General features: G+C 39.0%; 1 protein-coding gene across 2 annotated transcripts in view; it reads left to right on the top strand.

The window, feature by feature from the left end:
* Positions 1-25,466, top strand: part of ATG2B (autophagy related 2B) — a 74,023-nt gene that overhangs the window by 36,344 nt on the left and 12,213 nt on the right. For both annotated transcript variants that reach the window (XM_063290289.1, XM_063290288.1), the window contains 14 exons: positions 5,748-5,890; positions 6,577-6,734; positions 6,948-7,120; positions 7,531-7,681; positions 9,255-9,448; positions 10,048-10,128; positions 11,213-11,319; positions 11,433-11,525; positions 12,409-12,476; positions 14,046-14,122; positions 14,887-15,057; positions 16,818-16,959; positions 24,440-24,642; positions 25,087-25,313. In XM_063290289.1, coding sequence (XP_063146359.1) covers positions 5,748-5,890; positions 6,577-6,734; positions 6,948-7,120; positions 7,531-7,681; positions 9,255-9,448; positions 10,048-10,128; positions 11,213-11,319; positions 11,433-11,525; positions 12,409-12,476; positions 14,046-14,122; positions 14,887-15,057; positions 16,818-16,959; positions 24,440-24,642; positions 25,087-25,313 — 1,988 coding nt within the window. The remainder of the gene's footprint in view (positions 1-5,747; positions 5,891-6,576; positions 6,735-6,947; positions 7,121-7,530; positions 7,682-9,254; positions 9,449-10,047; positions 10,129-11,212; positions 11,320-11,432; positions 11,526-12,408; positions 12,477-14,045; positions 14,123-14,886; positions 15,058-16,817; positions 16,960-24,439; positions 24,643-25,086; positions 25,314-25,466) is intronic.

Raw genomic sequence — 25,466 nt, 5'->3', positions numbered from 1 at the left:
GGATCATACAGGACAGACAGACATTACAGGAGGTAGATGATTCCTCAGATAATTAGGCCCTATGCCATGCAGTTCTTCAAAGATAATCAAAATATTGAACTGCACCCAGAAGTTAATGGTAATTAGTGCAGTTCACAGAGCAGAGCTGTTACATGGGCATAGCAGGGCTCGTTCAACACTGTTCATGCTGCTGCATTCTGGACCTGCAGCTCTTGATGGTTTTGAAGGGCAACCTCATGTAGAGTGCATTATGGTAGCCCACCTGCAAGGTAAGCAAGCCATGGTGACTATAAGGAGGACCTCTTGTTCCAGGAATGGGCACAACTGGTACACAAGCTGAACTTGCACAAAGGCATTCCTAACCAGAGCTGCCTGCTGCTTGAGAGAAGTTGAGAGCTCAGGAAAACCCCTAGATTGCATACCAGACCTCATGGGGCAGTGTAACTCTATTCAGGACCAGAGGTGGAAGATTCCCAGAACCAGGTCCAAGGATCCACAGCCACTTGGGCTTTGCTAGAGTTGAACTTGAGTCTGTTCTTCCTCATCCAAACTCCAACAGCCTCTAGGCACTGGGACAAGACCTTAACAGCATTGCTTAGTTGGCCAGGGATTGAGATATTCAACTGAGTATCATCAACATACTGATATCCGACCCCAAACTGATGGACAACCTCTCCTAGGGGCCTCATGCAGACATTGAGCAGGGGGGCCAAAAGCATAGAGCCCTAAGGTACTCCACAAATCAGAGGCTGCAGAATTGAGCTCTGTCCCTTCAGCAACACCAGGAACCAGCCAAGGAGAAAGGAGGAGAACCGCCATAACACGGTACACTCCCACTCCCCACAGTTGGTCTAAAAGGATGCCATGGTCAATGGTTTCAAAAGCTGCTGAAAGATCTAGGAGTGTTTATTTAAAACACTATTTAAAGTGTTTAAAATAAATTAATTTTTTATTTAATTTATTTAAAACACTTATATGGCCACCCATCTTCTGTGCCATAATTCTGGGTAGCTCTACTCCACGAGCAATCACTGCAGTCCCAGGACTGTGTCATGGCCTGACTCCAGATAATCTGTTTCTTCCAGGGTTTTCTGCAGCTGCAACCTGATCACTTTCTTAGCAACCTTCCCCCAAAAGGGGAGGTTGGAGACCAGACAATTTCATATTCTTCCCAGCTAACCAAGCAAGGCCTTCATTTTGACTGGATCAGAGTGCAACTCTGATCAAATCCAGGCAATAAAAACAATACAACAATATACATGTAGATTCATTAAAAAGTTTGGAACAGGGGAAAAAATTATGAAACCATTAATTATGTGCATTCAAGTCAGTTTGAGTCCTCATGACCACATGGACAAGCCCATACAATTTTCTTGAAAATATATTTTGGAAGTGGTTTCTCTAGAGCTGAGAGTGGTTGGCTTAAAGTCACCCAGCTGGCTTTGTGCCTCTTAATATTAGGTGTTGTTGCTAGTTGCCGTCGAGTCGTTTAAGACTCATGATGACCCTATGTATAACAACGAAATGCTGTTCGGTCTTGCGCCATATGCCTGACTGTTCCAATGTTTGCATCCATTGTTGCTTTGACTGTATCAATCCATTGCATTGAAGGTCTTCCTCTTTTCTGCTGGCCCTCGACTTTACCAAACATGATGTCCTTTTCAAGCGATTGGTCTTCCCTGACCATGTGCCCAAAGTATGAGAGTCTGAGCCTAGTTATCTTCGCCTCTAGGGAACTTTCTGGTTGTATTTCTTCTAAAACTGATTTGTTTGTTCTGGCAGTCCATGGTATTTTCAATAATCTTTGCCAACACTACAATTCAAATGCATCAATTCTGTCTTCATTTTTTAATGTCCAACTTTCACAGGCATATGTGGCAAGTGAGAAGACCATGGCATGAATCAGACGCACCTTTGTTTAAACTGACATCTTTACTTCTGAAAACTTTAGATAGGTCTTTGATGGCAGATTTTCCTAGCGTGATATGTCGTTTGATTTCTTGATTACTACTTCCTTCTCATTGATCGTTGATCCGAGAAGAATGAAATCGTTGACGACTTCAATTCCTTCTCCATTTATTGTGACATTGTTTATTAGTCCATCTGTGAGAATCTTCATCTTCTTCACATTCAGGTGTAGTCTGTATTGCTGACTACAATCTTTGATCTTCATCAGCAAGTACTTCAAGTCTTCTTCATTTCCAGCAAGAAAATTTTGCTAGCATGTGAAATCAATGAAATTGTTCGATAATTTCCACATTCTGTTTGATCTCCTTTCTTTGGAATGGGCATGAATATGGATCTCCTCCAGTCAGCTGGCCAGGTCGTTGTCTTCCAAACTTCTTGACATAGAAGAGTAAGTGCTTCCACAGCTGCAACTGATGGTTGAAATATCTCAATTGGTAATCCATCAATTCCTGGAGCCTTGTTTTTCGCCAATGCCTTCAGTGCAGCTTGAACTTCTTCTTTCATTATTGATGGTTCTTGATATTCTACCTCCTGAAATAGCTGAACATCAACTAATTCTTTTTTATACAGTGATTCTGTATATTCTTTCCATCTTCTCTTAATACTACCCGCTTTTCAACTCTTTCAGCTTGAGAAATGCTGATCGTGTTCTTCCTCTTTGATTTTCTAGCTCTAGGTCTTTGCATATTTCATCATAATATTTTTTCTTAACTTTTCAAGCTGCCCTTTGCAATTTTCTATTTAGCTCTCTTACTTCATTCTTTCTTCCATTAGCTTAAGCTACTCGGCGTTTAAGAGCAAGTTCCAGAGTCTCATCTGACATCCATTTGGATCTTTTCCTTCTTTCCTGCCTTTTTAATGATCTTTCACTTTCTTTGCATATTATATTCTTAATGTCTTCCCACAACTCTTCTGGTCTTCGGTCATCAGTGTTTAGCGCATTGAATCTATTTTTGAGGTGATGTCTAAATTCAGGTGGGATGTTTTCTAGATCATAGTTTGGCACTCTTAGACTTGTTTTAATTCAGCTTGAACTTGCACATGAGCAATTGATCTGTCCTGCAGTCAGCTACTGGCTTTGTCTTAACTGATAGTATTGAGCTTCTCCATCTTCTCCATCCACAAACGTAATCAATTTGATTTCTGTGTAATCCATCTGGTGAGGTCCATGTATATAGTCGTTGACTGTGCTGTTGGAAAAAAGTATTGCAAATAAAGAAAACATTCGTCTTACAGAATTCTATCATGCGATCTCCAGTGTTGTTTCTGTCACCAAGGCCATATTTTCCAACTACTGATCCTTCTTCTTTGTTTCCAACTTTTGCGTTCCAGTCGCCAATAATTCACAAAGCATCTTGATTACATGTTTGATCAATTTCAGATTGCAGCATTTCATAAAAGTTTTCAGTTTCTTCATCTTCAGCATTCGTGGTTGGTGCATAAATTTGAATAATAGTATTAACTGGTCTTCCTTGTAGGTGTATAGATATTAGTCTATCACTGGCAGCGTTGTACTTTAGAATTGATCTTGAAATATTCTTAATGATTAATGCCATGCCGTTCCTCTTCAATTTTTCATTCCCAGCATAGTATACCATATGATTGTCAGATTCAGAGTGACCAATGCCAGTCCACATCAGCTCACTAATGCCTAAGATGTCGATCTTTAGGCATTCCATTTCATTCTTGACAACTTCCAATTTTCCTTGATTCATATTTCATACCTTCCACGTCCCAGTTATTAGCGGATGTTTGTAGCTGTTACTTCTCTTTTGAGTCGTGCCACATCAGCAAATGAAGGTCCCGGAGGCTTTACTCCATCTGCGTCACAAAACTCGGCTCTACTTTGAGAAAGCAGCTCTTCCCCAGTAGCATATTGAGTGCCTTCTGACCTGAGGGGCTCATCTTCCAGCACTATATCGCAAAATGTTCTGTTGTAATCCATAGGGCTTTCATTGGCACATTTTCAGGAGTAGATTGCCAGGCCTTAGGTAGGGAATAATTATGCACTGAGGTAATATTTGTTCAGGTTTGCTATGAAAGAGGCACTCTGAAGAGTTACAGGGGACGACCATGATGCCAGAAATCTTTTGCTTAGTAGAAGTGTTTTAGGTAGGCCAATGTTTTTTAATGTTCCCTAGCCCAAATCATTTGAGGATAGATAAGCTGATACTAGCTCCTGTTGTTGTTGTTTATTCGTTTAGTCGCTTCCAACTCTTCGTGACTTCATGGACCAGCCCACGCCAGAGCTTCCTGTCGGTCGTCAACATCCCCAGCTCCCCCAGGGACGAATCCATCACCTCTAGAATATCATCCATCCACCTTGCCCTTGGTCGGCCCCTCTTCCTTTTGCCTTCCACTCTCCTTAGCATCAGCATCTTCTCCAGGGTGTCCTGTCTTCTCATTATCTGACCAAAGTATTTCAGTTTTGCCTTTAATATCATTCCCTCAAGTGAGCAGTCTGGGTTCATTTCCTGGAGGATGGACTGGTTTGATCTTCTTGCAGTCCAGGGCACTCTCAGAATTTTCCTCCAACACCACAGTTCAAAAGCATCCATCTTCCTTCTCTCAGCCTTCCTTATGGTCCAGCTCTCGCAGCCATATGTTACTATGGGGAACACCATTGCTTTAACTATGCGGACCTTTGTTGTCAGTGTGATGTCTCTGCTCTTAACTATTTTATTGAGATTTGTCATTGCTCTTCTCCCAAGGATTGAGCGTCTTCTGATTTCCTGACTGCAGTCAGCATGCACAGTAATCTTCGCACCTAGAAATACAAAGTCTTTCACTGCTTCTACATTTTCTCCCTCTATTTGCCATTATCAATCAAGCTGGTTGCCATAATCTTGGTTTTTTTGAGGTTTAGCTGCAAGCCAGCTTTTGCACAGGATGTAATAAGCAGTACCTTTCTACACATGGAATTAATCTTCCTAAGCACTCGACATTTCTGTCTGCAACTAGGAAGAGGTTTCATTCCTACCTAGATATATTTTCTTGAGGTGGCAGATCTAGTAAACAGTATTGCTCTGCCCAGTAAACATGCCTTTGAGAAATGGCTTGTACTCATTAGTGTGCTGAGTCTTTCCAATGATTAATTATCATAAGCTGCTTAGCCAGTATGAAAGCTTGTTTAAGGTGATTAATTAGGGTGATTACAAACTATTTCCCTAAGATAGACCTGTATAGCATATGGAATTGCCAAAATGCAAATTAATCATGAACTTTATTGCATACCTAAGAAAGTAAGACAGTGGTGGTCATCTAGAATATTACACTACAGGTATCTTAGCAGGTTCCTGGTTTTAGAGGCCTTCTGCAAAACAAAAAATATTTGGTTTCAAAATTCTTTTAGTTTTAATTGGTACATGAACACATCTCCAAGGTATCAGTTCTTTGATTAAGTATCAAATTGGATTGATTTAACATTTGTCAAAGTGCTAGTTAAAAGTAAAGCTCAAAGACGCTAGGTCCAGAATGTTTTGGTAGCTCTTACAATCTCAGATCTCACATTAATTGATTGGCCTGGGTTCAAACAACAAGACTGAGATAAATATTTTAGCCATTTTAATTTTAAAATTAAATTGAATTAAGTTTGAATGAGGTTTATTTGAAAGTATACCCAGAATTTTTCTAGAAAGTGTATGTGCTAAAAATACATATTTTATATGAACTTTTATATATAATATATATAGGGGTATGTAATAGATCTCACATTTCTGTTTGTACTTCTTTTACTATTTCTCTCTCTATTTTATTCTCCCCATTTGTTTCCTTTCTAGATGGTGATGCCAGGAGATGCAGTGGAGATGACTGAGTTTCAAGATAAAGCAATCAGCAATTCCCATTATGTGTTAGAACTCATGTTACCAAATGTTTATTTAACATTACCAAACAAGAGTTTTTATGAGAAACTTTACAATAGGCAAGTATAAAATGAAAGATCTTTGGGATCCACTGGAGGCATTCTGAAATAAAAATCTGGGAAGGTAACTTTTTCTTCCTGCAGCCCATTGTGGCATCTCCCAACATGATCCTAAGAATTCCTCAACCCACTAAGATTTTCAGCAATTACAGGGAGGTGCAGCATACTTAGTTTTTCAAAGAAAAAGCATGAGGTGTTTTGTGGAGCACCAGCCTATAAATGGATTGCTAATTTCTGGCTAATACTATAAATGGATTGCTAATTTCTGGCTAATACTATAAATGGATTGCTAATTTCTGGCTAATACTATAAATGGATTGCTAATTTCTGGCTAATACTTGTATTTGTAAAGAACAGTACATATTTTCATACGTTTGTTAGACATTTGCATGTTGAGTTGCAAGACAGACACCTTTTTTGTATTATGTTTATGTTTCTTCTTCCAAATACATGTAACAATACTGCAGGTGAGAGAAGGAATAGACAAATTGCCAACCTGTGTTTCTCTGATGTATAGATGTTTCCAGATTCAGTTTATTCCACGGTTAATATATTTTTGATTTGTATACAATTCATCATTTAAAATATATTTTAAATATATTTTTCTACAACATAGACTTGTCATGAATCATTTTATTCTCATATTCACTTGGTTAATATAGTTTTTTTTTAAAATTTCTTTCTAGGATTAGTAATGATCTATTATTATGGGAACCCACAGCTCCATCTCCTGTAGAAACATTTGAGAATATTTCATACGGTGTTGGGATTTCAGTTGCCAGCCAACTGATCAATACATTCAGTAAAGACAGTTTTAGCCAGTTCAAATCTACCATTCATTATGGTAATGTATTGTTTAAAATATATATCCAATATTCTGTTAAAGAAACAAGAATATGAGTATGTATGTATGGTGATCTATCTAAAAGAATTTAAGAATTAACACTGGGATAATCTATACATAAAAGGGATATTGACCACCTAGGTATACATGTAAATCAATTTAACCAGTTACCTAGATTAGTTTTAGTAATTAAATATTCAATTGGTTTTATAGATGATGAGAGTGGATCGGAGGAGGAAACATTACAGTATTTCTCCACTGTTGATTCTAATTATTGTTCCCGGAGAAGGAAAAAAAATGAATTGCAAAACAGAAGCACACAGAATTTTCTCTCACTTCTTTTAAATATAAACCATGGATTATTGTCAATATTCACAGATATAAAGGTGAGATATCTAGGTAGGAATGACTAGTGTGGGTTGGGTTAGTATTCTTGTGTTTTTATGTATAAAACACTATTTCAGTATGCTGACATTTGGCAAAACGTTTTTGCTTTTTTTCTTCAAAAAAACGCTGTTAGTGCTTGGGTGAGGGAACACCTGGGAATTCCAGGGCTATTGACTACATTGAGAAGAAAAACAAATCTGAAGGCAGTAGAAAACCATTTCAGTAGTACTGCCAAGAAAATCGCATATTCTAGATACAGCACCAGGTGTCAAGATCAGTTCAAGGATGTCTTTTGTCTTTTAGATTAAACAGAATAATATTCTTACAAATAATATAATTTATTCTAAAACAAATGCTATCAGATTCAAACAGCAAATGATGTTAATAATCTTTTTCACTATTTCTGTAGCAGGATGATGGAAGTGTATTTGAAGACAAACATGGAGAATTTTGGTTTGAATTTTGTAGTGGTTCTTTATTCTGTGTGACCAAGTATGAAGGTTTTGAAGACAAACATTATATATGTCTCCATTCTAATAGTCTCAACTTATATCATCAAGGTATGACATTGAAATGTTAGTGCAGATATGAATTTGTATTCAGATCTTTGAAAAGATGGGTTAGTGAAAATCATAAAATGTATCAGTTTTTGAAAAAACAGAAATACATACAATATAACTTTTTTGCTACTACTACAAAATTTATTTTATACTACTATGTTGATAAATAAAGGATTATACAAAATTATACTTTATTCAGAAAATTGGAGCTATGCATTTTTAAGAATATAGCATAACTTCACTTTTGCCTGCGGAACAAAGATTAAAGAGGTCAGTGGTTGACTTATTTATTTATCCATCACATTTGTGGGCTGCCTAATCTCACAATTCATCTTTTGTTATCAATAGTTTATATTTAATTGGAAATTTAGTGGCTTAGAAATCTATGTATAGAGAGAGGGATGGAAATAATTTGGAATAATTGAATATATCAAAACTAGCCTGTGTAATGCTTTGGATTTGGTTCGTAAGAGGCACTTCGGAATGCATGAGAGCACCGTGTCAGATCTGGAAACTGTCATGACTGCTTCAACAAGTCCTAGAGAGGTCCTGCAGATGTGCTCCTGCTTGTTCCAAACAACTTATTTCAAACATATTTGAAGCACTGCACCATCTTAATAAAAACCAAAGATAAAATTGTACTATCCTGTAAGGGATATGCAGCTTGGTGCATGAAACTGACAGGAATGAATTCCTCAGTTTTAGGCTGATTTAAATCATTTAACAGTTTCATCCGCTGTCCTGATAGAAGTGTCTTCTGGCATGCATATGCAGGCACAGAAGTCCTGGGAAGGGTTTCAAAGCAGCTGGCAAGCTTTTAAACAGCTGCTTTACTACACAAATACAGAGGGGCATTTCACCTTCAAGCAGTGCACTTTGCATAACTCTGCTAAAAGGTCTACTGATGGTTGTAATGTGAGACAGAATTACTCATGTTGATAATTTTCTAGTTTAGTCAACTATATCTTATTCATTCAGAAAGTAAGAAAATGATGCTAGTCATTAGCAGATTTATTGGTGCATTTCTCTGGACTTCCTCTCCCAGTAAATATAATGGACTGCATTGTTCAAACTTTTAAAATAGTTTTTCTGATTTCTTGTGTTAATATAAATAGTCAAATGAATCGCTGATCATTGGCAAGCTGGTATTTAGCAAAATGGATTTTAGAAATTTCTTTTATTTTTACATAATAGAAAATGGGTTGTGTGATGCTTTAGAGCAAAGACAAAAAGGTGTTTTGACATGCAGTTGAAGAATTAGTGTGCAACTCCCTAAATTAAATGTATCTTTCTGAAATTGCACAGCAGCTTCACTATTCTCAAGAAGTATACACTGCTCCTAAGAAAATGTGTGGCTTTTTAAAATTGTTGCCGACAAGTGCCACATTTGTGCTCCTAAATAGTTTTTATGATTGAATGCAAAGTATATTGTATATCCCAGGTCATATAGTAAACAGTCACTATAGATATAAACCAGACTTTGGCCATCTTCCTCTATTCTTAAAGATAGAATGTGTGTTTTCATTCACAATTGCCAATTGCTTTAAGTAGTAAGCAAATCATCCTTTTGCAGGAGTGGTAGAGGAGACAGTGTCTCTGTCCGAAATAAAACTACCAAGTACAACTCATCCACATTGGCTAGAACCTACTATTTATTTTTCGGAAGAAGAAGGTCTCAATACGGCTTTTTCAGATGATGTAGGAGCAGACTGCTTAAGCATGTTGTCAGTCGCAGTTAAAATACAGTCAAATAAATCAGAGACAAAGGTGTGTATTTAGAATTTATTTATTTATTATTTATTATTGCATTTATATTTTGGGTTTCCTATGAGAGCTTAGGATAGCATATAGAATCCTTTTCCCCTCCTTTTATCCTCACAGTAATTTTATGTATTTATGTATTTATGTATTTATTTTCTACCCTGCCTTTATTATTTTTATAAATAACTCAAGGCGGCAAACATACCTAATACTCCTTCCTCCTCCTATTTTTCCCACAACAACAACCCTGTGAGGTGAGTTGGGCTGGATGAGATTGTATTATGGGAAGATGACTGGCCCAAACAGTCAGTTAACAGTATAGTCAGGAATCTGAACCCATAATTCTATGCATTTTGCCCTGCTTGACAGGGCTACTTGGACTTCTAGTCCAACATTTCTGGAGAGCACCATTTTATCACTGCATTATAACTTCTTTCTTTTAATTTCCAGTCAGACAGTAACTTAAAATACTGTTTACATAGATGTTGTTATGGTACTACCATTTTTAGTATTGCTACTGTGAAAGGCAGAAGGAAAGGTTATGTTTTCATTTAATTCTAAACTTTTCAAAACATTAAGCTAACTAGACATTCTTTGTTTTGTAGGAATTTTTAGTTGCAGTTGGGCTAAAAGGAGCCACTCTGCAGCATAGAGTGCTTCCTTCTGGTTTAAGCTGGCACGAACAGGTATATTACTTTGCTAATTTGTGTTTGTTTCTTGTTATCAATTAACTTGTCACTCAGTCTAATAACCTGCTGACAGAATTAGAGCCAAATGGGGCAATTGAGAAACATTACAGATACTCTCAGATGTTAAGAGAAAAATCCTTAATTGGATAAAAGTGCCTAATGACAACTTAAGTATACTCCATAGACTCTTGAGCATCTATTGCAGAAGAAAAAAATGGGCCAGGGGAATGACAGCCTGCGTCCTGAACAATAGCATCACTTTTAGAAAGGGTATATTACAAAAGTTTGCCACAGGTAGCAATGTTATGCTTCTTTCCCAGGACCCAGCAGTATTCCTCAATTTATCCTTAGAATTCTCTTCCTGATTGAGACTACTTGCACACTAATGAACAAATCCTTTCCACCCTGTACCCTGATAGGAGGTTTGGTCTCACATACATATTTCGCTTGGAAGGTTTCATAATATTAGCTCAACTACTTTTAATTATCTTATTTCATTTTGAAGTTGTCTCAACAGGCAGTTACAGCTGTTATAAATGAAATTGTAAATCTTCTTGTCATTTTTAAAAGGAAAATATGGTATGATAGATATGGTATAATCAAGACCCCAGTATCAAAGTGCAGAGCATACTATGGGATAAAATAAAAGTTCATAAGTATTTCTTAAAAGCATTACAGTATTTTAATTCTGTTCCCATTCTTCACTGTCCTCGTTTTCTAACTCATTTACTAGTATTAAAATGTGTTTAAAAACTGATCAGAAGCCTAGGTAAATTCTTACAAGCCCAAATGAAAGTTTCTGTCCAGAACCAAATTAGCAGAACTGCATGCTCAACAGACTATATTCTAGCTCTTCCCCATCCCTGAAGCCTGGGTGCCTTCTAAAAACCTACGTTGGAAGATTTTGCTCTAGCATAGTAAGGAACAAAACTTGGGTGAGCAAGGCTGCAACAGGATGGTAAAACTGTGCAAGCTATCACTGGGTCCAGTATTTCATGTTTTAATATATTTTGTGAAGCAGCTTTAAAGCTGTGGTTAATTGGAAATCAATGGGTCTACTTTTTTGCTTTTGTAATTGTAGATTTTGTATTTTTTGAATATTTCTGATGAGCCTGTATTGGGATATAACCCTCCAGCCTCCATTACAACATTTCATGTCCATCTGTGGAGCTGTGCTCTGAATTACAAGTAAGTTAAATGAGAAGAATTTTCAAAATAGTATATTATGATGATTGCTGTCAGTGATGACTTGTATCTATGAAATACTTTAGTCCAAACTTTTGGATTTCTTTTTGGGGCAGGCCTTTATTTTTACCAACGAGATCTCTTCTAACTGTTGAAACATTTAGCATCTCAAGTAGCATGGCACTGGATAAATCATCTTCTACTCTCAGGTAATGTTTAAAAGGCAACAGCCTCATTTTTATCTTTATTATTGTGTTTTGAAAATATAAAACCAGTTATGAGGGCGAAGATTAACTTTCAATGGAGTTTAATCTGTTTGGATTTTTCATAAATAATAAAAATCCATTGTAAACTTACAATACTAATATTCGTTGAATTGCCCATTTTTTGGCCATGATGGAGTTCCAACTGTTTTTAAAAACATGGGATTTGGAGTTGGCATAGAAAAGAAATAAGATAAAATGTGTGTACACATTCTTGTTTTAAAATATTTGTAAGATTTTCAACAACAACTTAAACTTAAAAAAAAAAATTTCTACACTTTGTCCTTCCCTTGGTTTCTGGAATACAGGATTATAGCTAGAAGTGGCACAATGGAAACATGTGGTTTTAAAGAAGTTTTGACTCCATTAAAACTTAAATTGGTATTCAAACAATCCCATAATTTTTTTCCTCTACCATAGCACTTATTTTAACTTAATTGTTGTTGCAGTTTCTCAGTTTCTCGTGTCATGGATAAATGAACAATCACATAAATAACTGTCCCGCACTTACCATTAGGTGCCCTGCGTTATATTTTCTTTGACCAAAGCCTGTTTGAGAAGATTTCTACTGAAAACAACCAAAGGCTTTCTTTGGTTGTATGTAGTTTTTTGTGACCTTTCCAGTTGCAACTCAATGAACAGTGCATGTCAATTTTGTTTTCACTGATGGGAAACTATTCCTATCTATAGTTAAACTGCCTTATCAAAACAAAGTCAATAACAATGCAAAGTTAAAAAGATGGTTAGATTTGTATTCTTTAGTCAGATGGATGAATGCATCATTCATTTGTATACCAAATGCACAATTTGGGGGTTTTTTTGGCTGTAGGATAATCTTGGATGAGGCTGCTTTGCATTTGTCTGAAAAAAGTAATGCTACTGTGAATCTCCAAAAAGGTAAGTGTGTTTTACCTTTTGAAAAGAACCCAGAGAATCAAACATAACCAGTAAGGATATTGAAGGCTGTTACAATGTTAAGCAATAAGGTTAGTTAGTAAAATATAGTCAGTTCGACATGATTATTTAAGATAGCATGAATATTCTGAATGGCATTGATGCACATTTTTGTCTAGTTTTCTTCAGTGTGTTAAGACTTTGTAGCCATCTTCTAATTTTTAACACATTTGGGACTTACTGGTAAACAATCTCTCAAGCTGAAGCCAGAAATGCAAATATTGGCATACTTTCGAGTTAAAACTCATGAAAGTCTAACAGTGATCAGGGCCAACTCAAATTTAAGGATAACCTTTTACTCAGTCCTTCATTTGCGTATTTTCTTCTACAATAACAGGCCACTAAAATAACCTAGTCTCAAATATCTGTTCTTCCTTTATCTTTCCATTCTTGCACACACACATTTAATCATCTGCCTCACTTCCTTATTTTCTTTCTATTCTCACTTACCTATCCAATTTGCAGTTTCCTTCTGCCTGTTTACAGACTTGGTTCCATTTATACATCCATTCAGCTTCCCTTCAGCTCACTATTCTTCCATGTTGGGTCAGGAAGAAAATGTTTCTTTTTCCATCTTAGCAGGAAAGGAGACATAGCAGGGATACAGAGTATTTGGTAGTGAGAAAAAAGAACAAGAAGAGTGGTAGTGGACAGTGGCTTAGACACTCACTGTTGGTCACAGTAATAGCCATACAGTATACGTGCTGACTAAATTCATTCCCGGTCAGAAGTGAAATATTCCCTTTGAAGGTGAATGCAATGTCTGTTGATTTATCTGCTTATTTTCTGTAGATTAGAATGGGTTTGAATCTCGATATTATTTAGCATCAAATGGGAAGTGCATGAGAAGCAGGTGGCTTGGATGAATAAAGCTAAAAGGTCATTTAATGGGAGGTAAATTACATTACAGCGTAACCTCAGCTTAACTGAACCTCATTTAACAGGCATTGGATGCAACTGAACAAACATGTATTTAGGCTTCACCCTCAAAATAATGAACAAGTCTGTTTGTTTATTTATTTATTTTCTATCCTGCCTGTATTATTTTTATAAATTAACTCAAGGCAGCGAACATACCTAATACTCCTTCCTTCTCTTATTTTCCCCACAACAACAACCATGTGAGGTGAGTGGGGCTGAGAGAGAGTGACTGGCCCAAGGTCACCCAGCTGGCTTTCATGCCTAAGGTGGGACTAGAAGTCTGTTGTTACTATTGTTACTAAAGTCTGTTTGGACAGCTTACTTCATGCAAATGATGTAAATTGGTGCGAATAACATAAAACATATATTACATAATAGAGCAAATGACAATAGTTATGTCAATGACATAAACTCAGATTTAACTGACACCTTTCACCAAAATGTACATTAAGTTAGGGTTCCACTGTACATTAGCATGGAAATTGAGTTTAAAATGTGTGAAAACATCAGTGGTTTTCTTTTTTTTTTAAAAAAAAGCAGTATTTAAGCAGTTTAATAGGTAGATATTTTTTGTTCTTCCTTTTTTTCCAGATTACGTTCAGGTTATGGATATGGGACTCTTGGAATTGACCATAAGGACAGTGAAATCTGAATCAGGTGAAGAGAGAGTAAGTTAAATCATAAAAACTAAAATTTATGTTTACAATTTTGACTAAATAAGGCTGTTTTTGAACATACGTACTGTAAAAATCTTTAGGGAACTTATTTACAAATGCATCGACCTGTCCCACCTGGTCAGGCAGAGAGGGCATGTTACGTACCCTGTCCATGAGAGACTGTTGATTGGTGGGGCCCAGGAAGAGAACCTTCTCTGCCATGGTCCCCACCCTGTGGAACACTCTTCCCCCAGAGGTGAGGCAGGCCCCCACTCTCCTGGCCTTCTGGAAAGGGGTGAAGACCTGGCTCTGCCATTTCACTTGGGGTGGGAGGGGGGGTAATCAATCCTGGGGGTGGTTAGTGCCCTGAAGAGCCCCCTGTGAATTACATGAATTTAAATTAAGAACTTTTTAATAACTCCATCTTGGATGTTATATTTATATTTATATGTTTATTTAAGAATACAGTTTTTATTGCATTTTAACCAGTATTTATCTTAGTTTTATTGTAAACTGCGCAGAATTGCTCTTTGAGTGAGATGGGTGGTGACAAAATTCAAAATATAAATAAATATAGATAAATAAATAAATAAAATGGGATTTATTTACAAATAAAGATTAGAATGAAAATCAATATAGTAGGACTAGAATTGAATTGGATTCCCTAACATACTTGGTGGTCTTCTAAACATACCTGTTTTGTTTGTTGTTAAATATGAATGTGTGTAGTTTTCATAGGAATCAAAACTGATCTTGTTTTACTTTCTGTTGCCCAGAGCAATCCATATTTTGAATTACATTGTTCTAGTGATGTGATCCACATTCGAACATGCTCAGATTCATGTGCTGCATTAATGAATCTTATACAATATATTGCAAGTTATGGTGATTTGAATCCACCTGCTAAAATGGAGTGTACCTCTGGAGTGACCAAACAGAATGTGAAGGTACGAATATATCCTTCTCTTAGCCCTCCCCCCTATTATATCATCTAATATTCATTGTTTAGTTTTGTCCATATTAATACAAATTATTATTTATAATTTTTTTGAAGAGGGGAGGAATGTTTTTACTGCTTTACTGTAATTTACTAGGACTATGATTGGGAGATGTAGGGGAACCTGACTCTTGCCCTTGGCCAATCAGCTGTTCTCCTTCCTCTTTGTTTTCCGTGGTTTGAGTCAGCGGTTCTAATAAGCTGTCCTCTTCGTCCTCCGACTCAGCCTCCACCCTAACACTTTCACGACTCTCATTTCTGTGTAACAAAGTAGGTAGAAGCACGTTCTTATATACAGTTGAGATGGTCACTGATACATTAATTTTCAGATCTATAATCTTTGCTGCATTATACAGTCCATCATTTTTGCAATACATATGAGTTCTCAGCCAACATTTTCCTTTCCTTCTTTCACTTCTTTCGTTGAATTGTACTCTTCATCATTTGCTCCAATTATCCAACTTGCAGTGTTCCATGTGACATGATCATCACTAAATAACTTAACAGATTGACTTCTGCTACCCATCATGACTTTCACATGATGCTGGTTTAGGCTAGATTTCCAGTCTTAGTTGTACCTATGCCACAGGCAGTATTCCCTGCTGACATTAAGTACATACCAGCTGGTTTTGACACATTTTAGTTTAGTGAAAGTGCAGCTGCAGCCTAACATTACCTTAAGCATGTTCACACTATACCATGCAGGCTAGGATGTTTGAGCTAGAGACCATCTTGCCAGCCAACATACTGTTGCCTGCATTCCATCAACTAGGAGATACATGCATTGTACTTATACACTTAGGATGTATCATCAGTGAAGTTGCAAATAGTCTACAATTTAGTTGTATAACTCCATTACTTCTGTTTGATTATAATCCCTTCATAACCTGTTGCTAGGTTTTGTGTAGCAGTGTACAAATTGACTCTCAACTAGAACCAGCCTGTTTCAACACAGCACATGCCTAACTATTGTACAGCGGTGATTATTTCCAGCTGTTCAGTTTTCCAGCTTATATTGCTGCAGCTCATTCTTTTAGCCTATTTCATCATATAATAAAGATTTTGGTTTTATAGCAGACTTGTAGTTTTTACCTCATCTTTTACCTGTATAGCCACTGTCCTTACAATTTTACATACAGAATGCTTTTGTGGTATATTTGTCATTTCATGGCTTTTATGTTTTTATCTTATGCTGATGAAAATCTGAGATAAAGATATTTTAGTCACAGCTTTAAAACCAACAAGGAATTGTGTGGCTTCTTAGAATATAGCTAATTTATGGTGATGTAAACTTTCATAGATGACAGGTCATCTATTCTTCTGAGATACTGAATGGTAGTTTGTGAAAGCTTAGGTCACTTTAAATTTGTTAATCTATTGCAATAAAAACAGTAAAGGGATTTGCATCTTATGATAGACTAATTTACCTCTTTGAAAATAATCAGTGGTTCATTTCATTTACTAAAAAAAGGGGACTCTTGTTCTTATGTGGATATATTAATATTATAAGACAGCTAAACTATATAAAGGTGGAGGTATTTACACATTGGATCACCAAACGTGTTTAAAAAATTTTAACCTTCTAGATCCCTTTATAAAATTTGGGAGCAGTAATCTTAAAACTAACTTTTAATCATAACCACAGAAGTTTCTGAAGAAGTTTGTTGCATTTCCATTACAAATTTGGTTCTGTGTAATTTTCTTATTTAGGCAGATGTTTCTAGTTGGCCATCTTCCCAAGGGCCAGTTCTTGCTGAAGCTGACCAAAAAATTTTACGTGATTTAATGAGTGATGCTATGGAAGAGATTGAAACCCAACAGTTTATTTCCCCCTCTAACCTACGAGCTAATGGTAAATCTTTTTGGACTTTATTTTTAATCAAAAGCTATTTAAAGTTTCATATTCATTTTTTGAATGCAATGCATTATGGTTATAATTCACATGCATTTGTGTGTGTGTATGTGTGTATATAAATATATATAATTTTATTAAAATTTTAAGAAAGATAAAAACTAATAGAAACTAATATAGACTTAAAAAAGGAAGAAAGAAATCAAAGAAAAAGCTAAAAGTACAAAAGGAAAGAAAGAAAATAGAAATAGCTTCCAATTTCCTTTACAGCAATTATAAGTACAATTATAAATTTACCTCTTGCTCTATGGTCATAACATAACTTTTTTTTCTATAATCTACTGTTTCTAATTATCAAAACATAACTCATAAGTTCATTTTTTTATGTTTCACACAAAAAGCCCATAAGGGACTTCCAGTCAGCCATAAACTAGATAAGCATTCCAAGATGGTGGCTGTGAGCAGACGCCATTTGCTGCTCTAAGGGGGGAGTCTGAGCATCCTTGGACCCCCATCCCCCGGCTTTTACCTTGCTAGGCAAGGCTTTTGGTGAAGAGTTGGAGGGTCTCTGGCCCCATACCTGATGTTTTTCAGGTAGGGTTGGACAGAGCCCACTGGATAGAGCAGTGGGAGGTGGTGGACCTTGGTGGTGTGACAGCCCTTTGCCAGAGCCCCTTCGCCGGAGTTGCGGCTGGAGTTTTTGCCAGAGCCCCAAAGTGGGGGGGGGGCAATATATCCTGGTGGGAAGGTGCAGCAGCAAGAGTTGGTGGTGTGGCAAACCCCTGATGCAGTGGACCGTCCTTGGTACAGTAAAACCCCAGTGCAGTAAATCAGCCCTGGCAGTACGGTGCGGCGAACTGTCAGCGGGGCAGTGAGCCTCAAGGTGGTGGACCAGCCTTGGCGTGGTGGGCCTAGGTGGCACGTTGAGTTTCGGCACGGCAGATTGGCCTTGGCTGGTGTTGGAGTGGTGGACTGGCTCAGTGTATTGAACTGGTTCGGCACAGACTGGCTTGGCGTGGGAAATCCTGGAGGCGCAGCAGGCCTCGGTGCAAGGAGGCCTTGGTGGTGGGGAGCAGCAGGCCCTGGCCTTTCTCAGGCCCTCTAGCCACTCAGTGGGCCTCGGCCTGGTGCCGGTGTTGGGGATCCCCCTAGGGAGTTGGTCCTTATGCTCTGGGGTCTTGGGCCCTGGATCAGCTGGCTGGCAGCATCGTGGAGCCGGAATTAAGGTCCGGCCATCCCTCCCTAACCTGCTTGGATGGCGAGGGGGTTATTAGGGTCCCTCCAAGGTAAATAGGGTATTCCCTCCCAGGTGTGAGAGATGGGGGGAGTACGGGTTTGGATGGTGTAAGTGAGAACACTCACCTTCTGAGTGGGAGGCAGGGGTGAGAAGCAGTGGATGGAGTGCCCCTCCTGTGGCCCAGTGAGAGAGGTAGGGGGGCACAGTGAGTGGTTGGGCTCTGTCAGCACTGAGAGCGAAAGCTGGTGTGCTGGGAGGGCCCTCCACCGCCTTGTGGCTATTTGATTGTGTGCATGCTAGTGTGAATGAATGGAGGGATCCCCACCCCCACTTCTAACCAGGGATTTCAGAGGTCCAGGACTGGGGGCAACTGGACTTGGAAACACGGGGGGTTGTAGGGTGGGGCAGGTTATTGAGGTTTTGACAGGCCATGGATGTTATGATGGGAGCCAGAGGGTGGGCCATCTTCAGGAAAGGCACCCCCGGTGTTTACTACCAGTGGTGTGTTCTGGCCCTCTGTGCTCAGACCCAGGCCCTGGACAGCAGATCCTTGAGGGCCCTGGTCCCCAGCTGCTACTTCTTAATGCCAGGTCAGTTAACAAGGCCCCCCTCATATGTGATTTGATCACAGAGGAGGGGGCAGACCTGGTGTGTATCACTGAGACTTGGCTGGGCCCAGATGGGAGGGTAGCCCTTTTGGAAATATGCCTGGCCGTGTTTCAGGTATGGCATCAGCCGCGACACCGGGGCAGGGGAGGAAGGGTGGCGGTTGTCATCCGAGAGTCTCTAGTGGCTCTCAGGGGCGCTGCTCTGCAAGTGGCCGGTTGTGAGACCTTGTTTTTCAAGTTGGGTTCCCGAGAACAGTTGGGACTGTTGCTGCTGTGCCAGCCTCCCTGCTGCGTAGCAACCTCCCTGCCTGGGCTGCTGGAGGCTGTCTCAGGGTTGGCGGTAGAGTTCCCCAGGCTTATGGTTCTGGGGGACTTCAACCTGCCATCCTTGGGATGTACCTTGGAGGCAGCTTGGGAGTTCATGGCTACTATGGCAGCCATGGGCCTGTCTCAGATTATTTGGGACCCAACTCGAGACAGTGGCCTTACACCGGGCTTAGGTTTCTTGTCGGAGCAGTGGCAATGTGATGTGAGGGGAGAGTTACACCTGTCCCCCTTGTCAGGGTCAGATTATGCCCTGGTGACCTTGAGATTCTCCTATGCTGATAGACCCGGTTGGGTTTCAGAGAGAGCTGGGGGTTATACCTGAGGATCTGCTTCAAGGTCCAGCAGAGGCCCTGGCTGCTACCTGGAACAGGGAGGCAGCCGGGGCCTTGGACAGGATCATGCCTGTGCGGCCTCTCTTAACCCATCAAACCCGACACTCCCCATGGTTTACGGAGGAGCTGAGGGTTTTGAAGAGGATTAAGAGATTCCTGGAGTGCCGCTGGAGGTAGACAAAGACCGAATCTGACCGAACACAAGCTAGAGCTGCTGTTAAGGCCTACCTTGTGGCGGTAAGAGCATCCACATTTCTTTGCTATTATTGCATCCACGGAATGCCGCCCAGCAACACTATTTAAGATCACTTGACCCCTTTTGGAGAAAGGGGAGTTGGAAACCCACCTACAGGGCCATGCTGAGCAGTTTTCTGGGCATCTGCAGGATAAAATCACTTGGATCTGGTCCGCGTTGGACTCAAGCATGAGATAGGGTTAGTAGAGATGCCCAGGTAACGTACTTACCCAGTTATCTGGGAACAGTTTGATCCTGTTGGGCCCAAGGAAGTGGACAGAATCCTCCGGACTGTAAATGCCACCACTTGCCAATTAGATCCATGTCCCTCCTGGCTGGTGAAGGCAGCCTGGGAGGTGATGTGTAGTTGGGTCCAGATGATGGTAAACACATCTTTAGAGAGGGACGTTTCTGGCGGCATTTAAGGAGGCGCTAGTGCGCCCCCTCCTCAAGTAACGATCTCTGGACCCTACTATCCTGGACAACTTTTGTCCAGTTTCCCACCTCCCCTTTCTGGGGAAGGTGCTTGAGAAAGTGGTGGCATTGCAGCCCCAGAGGATTTTGGATGGAACGGATTATCTGGACCCCTTTCAGTCAAGTTTCAGGCCCGGTTATGGGATGGAAACAGCATTGGTCGCACTTATGGATGATTTCTGGCAGGAGCAGGTTGGAGGCAGTGCATCCATCCTTGCTCTTCTTCACCTCTCAGTGGCTTTTGATACTGTTGACCATGGTATCGTTTTGGGTCGGCTCAGGGAGTTGGGGGTGGGCAGCGTAGTTCTGTGCTGGTTCACCTCCTTCCTCTAGGGCCGGTCCTGATCAGTGGTGATAGGGAGCGAGAGATCCAGCCCATGGCCCCTACTTTGTGGGGTTCCACAGGGCTCGGTACTCTCTCTGCTCCTTTTTAACATCTACATGAAACCATCGGGTGAGATCATCTGACACCAGGGGATGAGGTATCGTCAGTATGCTGATGATACTCAATTATACATCTCCATCCTGGGTGAAGTAAGTGATGCCGTGACCACCCTCTCCAGGTGCCTGGGGGCTGTAGGGGCCTGGTTGGGGAACAACAGGCTTCAGCTGAACCCTGGTAAGACGGAGTGGCTGTGGATTAATGGTTCCTCGGTATCCAAGAAGTTGTCATCTTTGGTTCTGGATGGGGTTGCACTGCCCCAGACAGACCCAGTGCGTAATCTGGGGGTCCTCCTGGACTCACGACTCCTGCTCACAGAGCAGATAGCAGTTGTGGCCAGGAGGGCCTTTGCTCAACTTTGTGTTCTGTTCCAGTTATACCCTTTCCTGGGCCGAGAGGCCCTTCGAACGGTCACTCATGCCCTGGTCATCTCTCATATAGACTACTATAACATGCTGTACATGGAGCTACCCTTGAAGAATATCTGGAAGCTACAATTGGTCCAGAATGCAGCCGCACGGGCAATTTTAGGTGCCCCAAGGTCAGCACATGTAACACCTTTGCTATGCGAGCTGCACTGGCTCCCAGTTTGCTTCTGGGTCCAATTCATGGTGTTGGTCATCACCTTTAAAGCCCTACATGGCATGGGGCCAGGTTACCTGAGGGACCGTCTCATCCCCATCACATCGGCCTGTCCCCCCCAGTCATGCGGAGAGGTCATGTTACGGACCCCGTCTGTAAAAAAGTTCTTCTTCTGGCGAGGTCTTGGAAGCGAGCCTTCTCTGCAGTAGCTTCCACCCTTTGGAACATCGTTCCCTGAGAGGTGAGACAAGCCCCCTCGCTCCTGAACTTTCATAGGGAACTAAAACCTGGTTTTGTCATCAGGCATGGAGCAGGAAGGGGAACAGTCATTCATGGGGATGGCTATCCTAGAAGGGCCTTTTACACTCATTTACTGAGATACAACCTTAGCCGTCGGGATTTTATTACATATTATATTTTAATGTCTATTTATATTTATATTCATTGTATTTATATGGAAATTGAATTTTAAATTTTGTTTTGCTGTAAACTGCCCAGAGTCCCTCCTTGTGGGGGGAGATGGACAGTGATAAAAATTTGATAAACAAATAAATAAATAAAATAGACATAGATACTGTCTTTTCTCTGATCAAAGAAGTCTGTCTGTCTATTTATGTATTTATTTACTATCCTGCCTTTATTATTTTTATAAATAAGGCAGCAAACATACCTAATACTCCTTCCTCCTCCTATTTTCCCCGCAACAACCCTGTGAGGTGAATTGGGCTGAGAGAGGGTGACTGGCTCAAGGCTATTTCAGCATGTTTATTATCTTCACCAACCATTCCTCCATTGTGCATAATACTGCATCATTCCATCTTTGTGGATAAAATAATCTCGCTGAAGTTATTATGTATAAAAACAAAATGCCACAACTTTTTTCCAATTGTTTGTCTATCAGTCCCAAAAGAAAAGCCTCTGTTTTCAGTTGTATATTAATCTTTAAAATCCTCTGAATTAGTGTATGTATTTGAATCCAAAACTTTCTGGCTTTTTTACACACGCACCAAACATGATAATATGTCCCTTCTTGTTGTTCACATTTCCAACATAAATTTGAGGTACCTTTATACTTTCTAGACAATTTCTCTGTTGACATATACTAACGATACAAAATTCTCCTGAAGGTTAAAACATAATGTAAATTTCAACCCTTTCAGCCACATATTTTCCCATTGTTCCATCTGTATATTATAGCCAACATTTTTAGCTCACTTTATCATACGTTCTTTCACTTGATCTTCTTCTGTTTCAAATTTCAATGAAAGTTTATACATTCTAGCAATTACATATTCATCATTTGTACACAGTTCTGTTTCAGACTCAGTCTTACAATGTTCAAAACCATGAATTCTTTTATATGCTTTAATTTTTTCTAATAATTGTAAATAAGAAAACCATTGACAAGTATATCCCTCTGCCACCAGATTTTATTCTACATTCCCCTTGACAGAATTCTAGTATCTCACAATAAGTTAGCCATTTGTGTTTACCTATTATTTCTTGTCTATAAAATGCTTCTTGTGTTGAGAGCCACAAAGGTGTTTTCAAGCACAACCTGGGTTTGTATCTATTCCATATTCTTAGTATGGCATGTCTAACATAATGATTTTTAAAAACTACATTAACCTTAACTTTGTCATAACGTAAATATCCATGCCACCTAAATCTCAGGTTGTGTCCTTCAAAAGCCTTCTGTTTCTCAGCAACACCCACTCTTTTGTCCAAACCAAACAGGAAGCTGCAAAATATAATTTCAAATCAGGTAAACCCAATCTTCCTGTTTCCTTTGCATCTTGTAACATCTTGTATTTAACTCAGGGTTTTTTCCCTTGCCACACAAATCTAGATATATCCTTCTGCCGTTGTTTAAATGGTGCATCAGTTGTCAAAAAGGTGTTGTCTGAAACAAAAACAACATTCTAGGCAAGACATTAGTCTTAATAATAGAAATTCTCCCCAGCAATGACAGTTGTAGTTTCTTCCATCTTAACATAATTTTTTTAGCTTCATTCCACGTCTTAACATGGTTATTTTGAAATAACATGCAATTTATATTTATCATAGTGATAGCCAAATATCTTCTTCTCAATCTTAAAACCCTTTTTATACATCAGTTCTGTTTGATCTTGTATTTTCATATTTTTGTTACCTTCGTCTTCTATTAATCTTAAAATCTGCTAATGCACCAAATTCTTTTAATTTGCTCATTAATGTTTCAATTCCCTTTAAAGAATTTTTCAAAACCAATACCAAATCATCTGCAAAAGGTCTTAATATATAAGTCTCTTTTAAAATCTTTACTCGCATAATCCTCTCATCTTGTCTTACATCTCTATTCAGTACTTCAGGAACCAAACTAAACAAAAGAGGGGACAGTAGGCATCCCTGTCTTATTCCTTTTTGTATCTTACATGGTTTTTTTAGATCTCCATTAACAGTTATTTATGCTTTTGTGAAATGTAAATTGATCTTACCCATTTTATAAAATTCTCTCCAAAATTCATATCTTCCAAAAACTTAAACATGAAAGCCCAGTTCAAATTGCCAAAGACTTTCTCTGCATCTAAGAAAATCAATGGGACTTGTTTTTCATTATGTTGCTCCAAATGTTCCAAAATGTCGAACACATTTCTAACATCATCCTTTAATTGTCTTTTAGGTAAAAATCCACATTGATCCGCATGAATAAATAGCAAAATTATTTTCATTCTATCAGTTGCGATCATTGTGAACAACTTGTAGTCATTATTCATTGGTGATATTGGTCTTTAGCTGTAAATTAATTTGATGCAAAAGTGATTAAGAAATGAGGTTCAGCTGAACTTTGTGTCTGTAAAGGCTGCATTGACGGCTGTGAGTATAGATGCAATCCCTCGACTCCCAGCCGCTCAACTCACAAGTCAACTGCAAAAGCTTCCATTCCTGCAATTTACTCATGAGGAGCAGCTGTCCAGAGTGCAGGTGGGCGATCTCATGATTTCTCCTTCGTTCGGAGAGATTCTGCCAGCCAGCATTCACCCTCTGGCTGCCATTCTCTGCCTCAATGTCATCCCTGCTCCTTCGGAGATGTCTGGTTCACCATGATCCTGCTTATAATTCACATGCTTAAATAGATACAGTATTGAGCGAAAACATTTCACCGCCATATTAGAAGATTAAGGAATTAGATCCAAATGTAGTCAGTCTCTCTTGGTCATCTGATTGCATGGAAATGTTGAAACTGATTTTCTCTTCTTTTAGGAAGCACAGATGAAAAGAGTCGAACACCAGCACCAACGTGCTCAGACCTTTTCCTATTCCCTGATGAAAGTGGGAACCTCTCCCAAGCCCCAAGCCCCACCTGTGCATCATTTACTCCCAACATGATTAATGAAGTTATAGGGGATGCACCTTCTGAAAATGATGACTTCTGTATTCTTTTTGCACCAAAGGCAGTTATTTCTGTAAGAAACTCCTGATGTTAATGAAAAATAAGAATTTTAAAAATGGAAAGTAGATTTTTGGATAGGTAGGTTAAATTATGGCTATGAAGATACTGTAAAAATGAAACTCTGGAAAGTCATTAATAACAGTATCATCTTGGAATGTAATACGATTATCCTTGATAGAGTGATTGAATATAATTTGTGAAAAGGTGAAAGGTCCCCTGTGTAAGCACCGAGTCATGTTTATAAATTTTATAAATTTATAACTTCTTTATTTTTCTCAGTTCCAATTTTACATTTGGTATTGATATCATTTAAGAAATTTATAATTAAATTATAAATATTTATAATTCAAAATAGGTTTCAAATTATAGACCCCCTTCTGGAAGTATGAAAATGAAAAAAAGGAAAAAGGAAAAATGGTTTTTTTATGCATTCAGCTAATAATCTGTAATCCTTTAGGATAAGGAAGAAGAGCCAGTAGTGAAAACAATGGTTGAAGATGCTATTATAATAAAAGAAAACCATTTTAGTTTACCAATGAAAAAGACAGACACAAGCAAGACACCACTGCGTTTTCCTGTCCCCCTCATGCGCTATGTTGTGAAAGAAATCTCACTCATTTGGCATCTTTATGGAGGAAAGGACTTTGGGAACGTAACACCTACATCTCCAGCTAAAAGTTATATGTAAGTATTTCAGTACTGATTCCTTCTGTTTTTACATGGAAGCTGTAAATCAGACTTCTAAAAAATAGAAATGAATTTAAAGAATTCCAATTAATCAGAAACATAGGTACCCTCTCAGTAATTTCCTTTGTAACAGCAGCAATGAAAGAGAGC

The sequence above is a fragment of the Candoia aspera genome, chromosome 1 (genome assembly GCF_035149785.1).
Source record: "Candoia aspera isolate rCanAsp1 chromosome 1, rCanAsp1.hap2, whole genome shotgun sequence".
NCBI classification, from domain to species: domain Eukaryota; kingdom Metazoa; phylum Chordata; class Lepidosauria; order Squamata; family Boidae; genus Candoia; species Candoia aspera.
Note: the sequence above shows the minus strand (reverse complement) of the source record. Positions and strands in the feature narration are given on the sequence as shown.